The sequence below is a fragment of the Ctenocephalides felis genome, unplaced genomic scaffold (assembly GCF_003426905.1).
Source record: "Ctenocephalides felis isolate EL2017-DRISC unplaced genomic scaffold, ASM342690v1 CF-g0.4_SCAFFOLD_00845, whole genome shotgun sequence".
In the NCBI taxonomy this organism is placed as follows: Eukaryota; Metazoa; Arthropoda; class Insecta; order Siphonaptera; family Pulicidae; genus Ctenocephalides; species Ctenocephalides felis.
The window spans coordinates 29,829,660-29,839,058 of record NW_020536999.1 but is presented as its reverse complement, the minus strand read 5'-3'; the positions used below and the strand labels follow the sequence as shown (position 1 = coordinate 29,839,058).

The following is a 9,399-nucleotide window of genomic DNA, read 5'->3' as shown; positions in this document are numbered from 1 at the left end:
TTCAACAGGCAATTGGGAGCGACTTCTGGGGTCTATAGTTGCACGCCTTCCAATGCTCCTAATGCAACGATACGAGTTCATGTTGTGGATGGTAAGTTTATATTAATTTCTGACACAAATTTCTAACGCACATGTTGCAAACACTAAAAAATAAACAATTGCACTTTAATTTATTTAATCTCTGCACATTTTAGGATAAATTTTATGATGAAACAATTACAGCAATGGTTGATGACTGACATTAAAATAATGTGAACTTGACAACAATCCAATCAGATTCCATCATCGACAACTTATAATGACAGTTGCAATAATTTGTTACTACGATTCTTACTTGAACGTGCAGTTTCACTACAATTCGAAAACAATTTATATTTTGCTTATTATAGATATATATTATTATTACAATTGAATATTATTGCATTTTTATTATTAGAAAACGATTTATGACCTTTGAGACGGAATATCAATTTAAAAATATATAAACCGCAATTGTTGCCAACTTAATGGAGCGCAAACATTTTTTTTTATTTTGCAGCACTTGAAAAAAAAACAAGAATAAAAATTTAAATTAATATAAATTTAGAGTAATTGTTTATTACATATTTATTATAAGTATTTTCAAATTTATATTTCTAAATTTGATTTGCAGCAGGATTACCAGCAGCTGTTCAAAGTTTGGCCGTCCAGAAACTACAGTCATATACAATATTGTCGATATGTTGCATTTTGTCCATTATCAAATTAATGTTAAAAAAATAAAATAACTATATAAATATATATATACTAAATACCAAAGGTGTGAGAATGATTGTGATACGTTTTTGTTGTAATAAGATAATTTACGATTTTGTAAGATTTGATTATATCATATAATGTTATCATAAATATGTATATGAATAAAGATACATTTTTATTTATATGGTGTATTGATTAATAATTATCAAATAAAAAAAAATATTACAAAATATTTATTTTTAATAATTTAACATTATTCAAAATATGATGCTATAAACATGATTTATTCTCCCTCAATGGCAATGTCTGTAACAGCTTCAACATAAAATGGTCCTTCAGCAATATACAACTGCAGTCTTTGTCTCAATTCTAAATCTAAATCAGGAATTTGATTTAATGCAAAAATTATGTCAAACTTTGCTTGTTTTCCATCTTTAAAGTTCTCTGTTCGTCTGTCTAGCAAATATTCTATGATACCTGAAGCAAGATATAATAAAATAATAATTTGTTAAACACATCTTCCAAAGAAATTATTACCTGGATTATTTACAATCAAATCTGCACCCCATAATTGACAAGCAATAACTTTCAAAATACCCAACGCTGCCAATTTAATATCCGGGAATGGTTTTCTACAAACATTGAAAATGAAGTCAACTGGGTTTTCACACAATGTGTTAAACCATTTTTGTGTAATAGATTGTATTTCATTATTCGTATCACTTGGATCAATTTCAACTAAATGTTTTAAACAATCCAATGCTCGAATCCTAATTTCGGTTGATCCGCTATGAATATAAAATCCAATTTTCTTCAATGTGGCAACCATATTTTCATCTGCATAATTTGAATAATTAAAAAATTGATCAAGAATTTGGTTTTTTTGTATTATAGCATCTTTAAACATACGTTATTATTTAAAGCAAATTTGCCGTCTCTTGTTGCACCTAAATATCCTATAGTATCCAATGATACAAGTAGCAATGTTTCATCATCATAGCTATTTTGAACAATATCAAAAATTTTTGAAAGAATGTTCTTATATTGAGTCAACATAGATGTCGGTCTGGTATGAGCAACTCGACCAAAGAATTTTAACAATCCTAAAAGATTATTTCATAATAACATCAGGCTTTAAAAAGTCCTCATTATTAAAAAAGTAAATTAGATACCTGGTAAAATTAGAGGACTCAATGGATTTTGATCTATATTTTCCACTTGTACAGCAAAATGTTTAAATATGCCTTTATTCTCTAAGTAATTAAAACCGTGGTCAGACATAGCTAATTGTGTTAGCAACTCAATAACATTTAATTGTACTAATTCATCTTTTAAATCTAATTCACTTAACATTTTTGCTAAGAATGATGTAGATTCGATTTTATTGAAATTATCTTTAGATTTTGTTGCCAACTGTATCAGTATCTATCAAAATTATAAAATTAATATAGTTCAGTATATTAAATGCAAGACAAAATAATATACTACCTCATAAACTCTAAATCTTTGAATTTCACCACGGTTCATAACATTTTGCAAACCAGATAATATCTGGTGATTACTTATCCACGGCATTATTATTAAACATAGAATATTTACGGCAACATGTGCTACACTTAAATTATCATGTCCCACACAATCTACGATTTTTGCAATGAGAGATTCTCTCGAGATACATCATTGAAATAATTACCATCGATTTCAGCTGCTCTTAGAATCTAAAACATAACTCATTTGTATAACATCCTAATACAAACTCGTTAATATTGCATATACTAATTGTAAGCAGACTTAATAGGAATAATTTTTCAAATATATTTTCGATTTCATATGAGTAATGAAATAACAAAGTATTATTAGTTTTTAATAAAACTCTTCATTTATTTATATTTAAAATTAGTACTTTGAAAACATTACCTCTTTCAAAGACATTTGACGAACAATGTCATATTTGTGTGTTAGTGACTTTTCTAATGAACCAGGATACTTTACCAAACTCTCTCCTAATGATAAGTTTTCCATACAAATTGTTAAGATTTCACAGGCCAGATCAATTTGTTCCTCATTCCTATAAATTTATGTACTTTATTTATTTATTTGATTTATTACATATGTACAATTTGTTATCGAACCCCACAAGGATTGATACGATCATGTGATTATACTAAAATTTATGATCATATCAAGTCGAGATCAGTAGACATAATTATTGATGTGTTTAAGCACAGTGTTTAACTTTATAAAGAAAAGATGTACTAAACCGTGAGCAATCATTGATAATACTCAATACTAATAATCAACTTTTTATATATTATCATTTTTATAATATAAAATCACAAACAACATGGTATATAGATCAAAGATTGAATCAAGTGAGTTAACTCACTTTCAATTTTAAATATAAACTATAAGAATATTTCATCACAATTACAGATATTAAAGTTGCTTTTAAAAGTGATGTTGTACATAGCTAAATACAAAACTCACTCATCGTTTTCCAAGCATTCAAAAAGCAGAGGAATCTTGATGCTATGAGCATATTCTGCAATGTCAGTGCCTCTTGCACTAACTAGTTGTTGTTTAATATCATTCAGAGCTTCAGTTCTTGTGTCTTGATTCATTAAATTCTCCTGATATTTAAATAACGCCATTCTTAAGATGCGCAATATTAATTCCGTACAAAACTTTGTCAATGCAATGCAATGCTACAGAAAACGTACACAATAGATTTGGAGGTTATGTGATGACACTTGAAAATTGCAATTGGCCAAAACACATATGACGCATAAACAACAAAGCTTTAAAGAGACAATTTTATTTGAAGTAGTGGTTAGCTAACTCATTTATATTTGAAATCTCAACGACAATAATAGTCATTACAATGATTTATTGTGTGAATTGTGGTTTCACTAAGGAGTTAAGTAATTAACAACTTTATACTAATGAACAAGTAATGGAAACTTAATAATACAAAAAGCATTAATATAATTAATTGACTTTGAAGTTGACAGATGAGTTCAATTAGCTCTGAATTTATTTGAAATTTTCAAATTCAGATTTTAACATATTAATTTGAATAAACATTATTATTGATATACGAGGTAAAATGTTTGCTAAGCACAAGACATCCATTGAGCACAAATATATGTTAAAATTTTATTAAAGAAGGTAATATATTGGCATAATATATTGACTTTTCTTTTATCTATGTATATTGGGTTATGAAAATACTGCAACCAAATATTTATAAATCATATTTGAACTACCGATTAAGACACTTTCTATTATTGCCCTTCGATGTATAAATCACGAAAGAACTTGTACAAAAACACAATCTATAAATTAAAAGAATGTATTTATGGTCTGTACAATTGATTTAATGATTATGTAAATAGAATTAAAAAATGCATTATTTTTTGCCCGACTTCTTGATACCACCTCCAACAAGTGGTCCTTTTTGAGAAGCCTTAGCTTTAGCTTCTTGTAAAGCCTTTTGTTGCTCTTTCATCTTTTGCTTATGGGCTAGATCATCGTCATCTAATTCTTTATCTTGTTTTTTTGCTGCTTTTAATGGTTTTTTCTTGCCGCCTTCTCGACCAGACATAGTAAAAGTGAATTTATCTAAAGACAAGTAAGCAAAATTTATATCTAGTGTCGAATTTTAAATTGATCTATATTTCACATGTTTACTTACATAATTTATGAACGAATTTATTAAATAGTTATTGGTTAATAAGCGCACTGTTCGGAGCACATGCCACAAATAACAAATGCCAAAAATATGCCTGCCATAATGGAATGTCAGACTTGTCACTTGCACGATGTTCACAACGTAACTTTTATTTGAAAAAGCGAGCGAAAATGATTTATATTTATAAATATAATAAAATATTATTTCAAGTAATCTGAAATTAAACAAATACTATTAACAATGCTTTTAACATTAATAACCAAATAATAATTTAAAAAATCAAAAAAAAAATATAAATTGCTTCTTTTAAATAAGTGTAAAAATAATGTACAAAATTTTAATTGTAATAAAACGAATAATTAAATTTCAACTTTTATGTTATAACTTTAATTGAAATAACATTAAACAATATTATTAAATTATAAATATTTGGTGGAGGTATAAAGATATATATTCATATATTTATATATATTAAAAATTGAAACAATGAACAAAGGCTATTTTAATATATCTATTAACATATTTATTTATTTATTTTTATATTATGAACTCATCGTCATTGCTTGAATAAATTCTCGGATCATTGCGTCCACCTGCAAAAAATAGTTCATAAAATAAATATTTCAAAAACGATTGTAATTTTAATTTAATTTATATGTATGCTTTTATATGTTTTATTTATTGTTGCAAATGGTATTTAAATTAAACTATAAACTAATTTAGCATTAGTATTTTTAGCATAGCTGCTCCTTAAAAATACTTGTCAATTAACTATAGTTACATACATACAGATTTCAAAAACCCCAAACTCTAAACATGTGTAGAATATTATAAAATCAGTAAGTTATTATGTTAAAAAAACGTTATAGATATACTGTTAATATTTTTGTTTTATTACATACAAACTAAGCAAAATACATAAGTGGTGACTCAGCAGTTTTATTTACTTATTTCAATAAATAAGTGATGAATTATAAACAATTTTATTTTCATCCTTCACACGTATTACAGTTTTTAAACTGATGTTCTTATGTTCATTACCAATAATTACGTATTTATGACGTATTTAATCCAAAACATCAAAAAGGTCAAATTGTAAACAATACTTGTTTTACACAATATATCACGTTCTGTTTGGAAAAATATAAATATCTTGGAAATTGTTATTGTCCAAATAAAACATCCGCGTACAATTTTATGAAGCAAATATCATTCATGATTCGCATATGTACTTTTTTTTTTAAATGTAATTCAGTATTTATATGTATTTTCCGGAAATATGTTGTTGATTCCAAGAACGACTGCCATCTAATTATGTTAAACTTAATAAACAACTTGGAAATACGCGAACAACTAGTACAGCAAAACTATATTCTAAAACTTCAAGATTATATTATCATATGTTTTAACCAGGTTGATTTAATATATTTTTACCTCATTATCTGTTAAGCGTTCTCCAAGAGATGTTAAAATGTGTCTCAATTCCGCAACAGACATTCGGCCATTACCATCTTTATCAAAAACCCGGAAGGCTTCCCGGATTTCATCAACACTGCTGCCTTCCTGCATCTGACGAGCCATCATTGTCAAAAATGTTGGAAAATCTACGGTCATGGCCACGCTATTATCCTTAAATTAGAAAAAAAACATTATAATTAATTTTAAATATTTTAAAACACATGAATTCTCAATTGAAATTATGGCATATTTGGACCAAATTTAATTTAAACAACTCGAGAAGAGTGACGTGAATAGTGTTATTACATTATGCATTATAAATAATGTTTTTATTTTATAGAAACTTTTCCAACTTAGCAATATTGTTTACAAACATTTTGTAAAATGTGTTGCATACACTAATGCTAATGTGTTTGAAATCGTATGTAAATTCCATTCCATTATAAATAACAATATATGGAACTAATACAAATAGTGCATAGTGATCTAATAGCGAAGCAATGCTGAAAATTTGTTGTATAAAATTTAGAACGCTTCTAGAAAATTTTAAGGAAAATGTTTGTTTAATTGCTTTAATTGGATTTTAGGTTTTACTATCTTATACATAAATTGATTACTGCTAATCATTTATTAGTTGATGTGGATCATATGTAGTCATGTATTGTATTTTCTTTAGCCAAATTTGATTTTATAAAAACTTTCCATAGCAGATAATTCAATTGTATGATTGTTTAACATGCCTATTTATTTATTTATTTATTTATTTATTTATTCATAAGCAAGCCGTAGTCAATAATAATAGATATTATTTCAGGCTCTTGTCAAGCTTATACATAGTTAATATTAAAAGGATAGTAATTTTATAATAATCATAGTAGCTGCACGAATTTCGCTTCTGAAAAAAAAAGAGCTGAAAAAAAGCATTCGAACATTAAATACAATGTTGATCATCAAGTTCATCATATTAAAGTCTATTTGACCACCAGTCAAGCTCAAAATTCTTGCACAAGGTTGAAAGTTATACTCATTTAAAACCGTAAAAATTTTAAATAAAAAAAAATTAAAAAAGAAATATGGTTGTACAGGCGATCAAATGGCAACCTAACATGATAATAAATTCATAAAAGTATTTTTCCCAAATTATATTAAATGAATGGCAGTTCATGAGTAAGAGAATAAAATTTTAAATTTAAAGCTGAGATAGATTCAAAAATTTATCAATTGTTATAAAATTTAAATGTATCCATTTAATCCTATTAAATTCCCAAATAATCATTTGCCATATATGAATACCTCAACCGATGACTAAATTCGATTAAATAAACTTATCAATAAAGTATTCCGTAATCAGCACATATGGCAAATGAGTAATGTTAGAATGAGTAAATTTTCCATCAAATAATACCATTATTCACTTATTCATACCTTGACGTATCCTTTAAGTTCGGCTTCGGAAGGAGTTTGACCCAAAGCCCTCATGACAGTTCCTAATTCGGCGGCTGATATCGCACCATCTCCGTCTTTGTCGTACAAAGCAAAAGCTTCACGGAATTCTGCAATCTGTTCGTCTGTCATGTTCTCCCTGTGGGGTCTTGTGCTTGCCATTTTGTTCCAAAGTTATTTTTCTTTTAGTAAAAAAAGAATTGCTACTGCACTCGTAATTAGTTTCAGAGATTTATTAACCGCACTGCAGAGAGAAGAAACTGAAATGTATCGTAGCAATGGTACGGCATTGTTCGACGGCGGTATCGAGCATTGATTAAAGGTGTAGAACTGATAAGAATTTGATATGAGGCGAACAGAGATGTACTAATGAACCAAAATTTAATTATTTTAGATACACTAGTAAATTTAGATACACTAGCATTTGCAACTCTATAATCTTAAATTAAAAGATAATTATATTATAAATGATACCCTCATTGTGTAGCATTGCAGACGAGTACATAAGAAAATGATGGTAAAATCTCTCTCTTGTAGTATTATCATACTAAAAGTATTTAAGGCTCTTTTATATATTTTTGTTTATTACTAATTAGCCAATTTGATTAGATTTGTTCATTTCTCAATAAATTAATATTTATATAAAACCATCAAATTTAATCACCCAAAGCGTTAGTGTTAGTACTAAAACTAACAACAAAAAAATTAGCATCAACAGAACTTGAAATTTTAAATCCCATTACGGACCTTGGTGATGCATAAATTAATACTTAAAGCCAACACGAACATTTTATCAAAATTATTAAAATATATATTTATCTTCATAGATAATAAATAATCATCAATGATAATGTTATTTCGCTATAGGTATACGTAAACATATATATCATATTAGAGATGATAAACATAAAACACAGAAGTATAATTACTAGGTGAAAGTGGCATTTTGCCTTAAAGCAATCAATAAGAATTTAACCCTTTCAACTCGGATGCCGACGCTCCGGCGGCAAAATTCAAATAAATCTTGGAATTCGCGAGTGTAAAGTGTTAAAATTTAGGAATTTTTAAATTTTAATTGAACTACTCTTAGTGAATCCATGTTTATTAGAATATCTTTATGAAAAAGTAATCAGACCGATTTTCAATTATAATCATGAAATTTATCTGCTAATTATATATAACTCGACTTTATCCTAGTTTTTTCATCAAATGGATGTATCAAACGATTTACAATGTCTTGAAACGTCCAAAAAATATAGAATTAGCAAATCGGATTTTCTGGTGAAAACATAAAGAAAATAAACACAATGAAAATTTGACCATATATTATTAATGAAAATTCAGAAAATAAGTGTATTACAAAGATGTCTTCTCTGTTAGTAAAAAAGTTCATTCTATGTTATAAGAGTATAATAAACAATGAAATTCGCAGTAAGTTTGATGATATATTATGCATAATAAACACTTCATTGACATCTGTTGAAGTTTTAACCAAATATGTATCTATAACGAGAAGTAGCTGCATATAAATTAAATTTAGTGAACCGAACTAACTGAAATATATCTATCTGAGTTCTGAGAAACATTAATAACATCGATGTAGTATAATCCTTCTACAACTGCTCTTCAACTTATTTGTCTGTTTACCTGTCAATAGCTCTTACCAGAACCGCCAAGTTATTAAAGTGGAATCAATATTCCCTCAAAATTATAAGGACTAAAGTTATGCTGAACTGATACTCCAAAACTCCATCGTGATATCAATTCACAGATTTTGAGGTCGTTTAGAGATATATAAATACTTCCTCAATCTTAAGTAATTTATATTATTAATTAATGTTTTGCTGGTTTATGCAAAACCAGTATTATGAATTATACATTTTGAATGCGAATGCGAATAAAGTTATAAAACATCAAAATTGTATTCTTTTCTTTCCTCAATGAAAAATCTGGCGTTAAAATTGCGAAAATAAAATAATAACTGTGGATTGCATTGCAGCAACACTTATAATTTGCCCATTAAAATTTTCTACAACTGTGGTTCTCTGAGGAATGCCAAATTATATATT

At 27.2% G+C, this 9,399-nt stretch overlaps 3 protein-coding genes across 3 annotated transcripts; all 3 read right to left on the bottom strand.

Moving 5' to 3' along the window:
* Window positions 1–1,004: 1,004 nt before the first annotated feature.
* LOC113381829 (26S proteasome non-ATPase regulatory subunit 5-like) lies at window positions 1,005–3,597 on the bottom strand. The gene is made up of 7 exons (XM_026620501.1): window positions 3,226–3,597; window positions 2,642–2,806; window positions 2,227–2,404; window positions 1,911–2,163; window positions 1,644–1,841; window positions 1,276–1,575; window positions 1,005–1,215 (listed from the first exon to the last, which is right to left on the bottom strand). Exons 1-7 carry the CDS (start codon window positions 3,387–3,389, stop codon window positions 1,022–1,024), a joined length of 1,452 nt encoding a protein of 483 aa, XP_026476286.1. The 5' UTR covers window positions 3,390–3,597; the 3' UTR covers window positions 1,005–1,021.
* Window positions 3,598–4,101: 504 nt separating this feature from the next.
* Window positions 4,102–4,519, bottom strand: LOC113363642 (translation machinery-associated protein 7 homolog). The gene is made up of 2 exons (XM_026606130.1): window positions 4,433–4,519; window positions 4,102–4,359 (listed from the first exon to the last, which is right to left on the bottom strand). Exon 2 carries the CDS (start codon window positions 4,340–4,342, stop codon window positions 4,148–4,150), a length of 195 nt encoding a protein of 64 aa, XP_026461915.1. The 5' UTR covers window positions 4,343–4,359; window positions 4,433–4,519; the 3' UTR covers window positions 4,102–4,147.
* Window positions 4,520–4,971: 452 nt separating this feature from the next.
* On the bottom strand, window positions 4,972–7,587 carry LOC113381818 (calmodulin-like). The gene is made up of 3 exons (XM_026620494.1): window positions 7,313–7,587; window positions 5,864–6,058; window positions 4,972–5,022 (listed from the first exon to the last, which is right to left on the bottom strand). Exons 1-3 carry the CDS (start codon window positions 7,490–7,492, stop codon window positions 4,972–4,974), a joined length of 426 nt encoding a protein of 141 aa, XP_026476279.1. The 5' UTR covers window positions 7,493–7,587.
* Window positions 7,588–9,399: the final 1,812 nt, after the last annotated feature.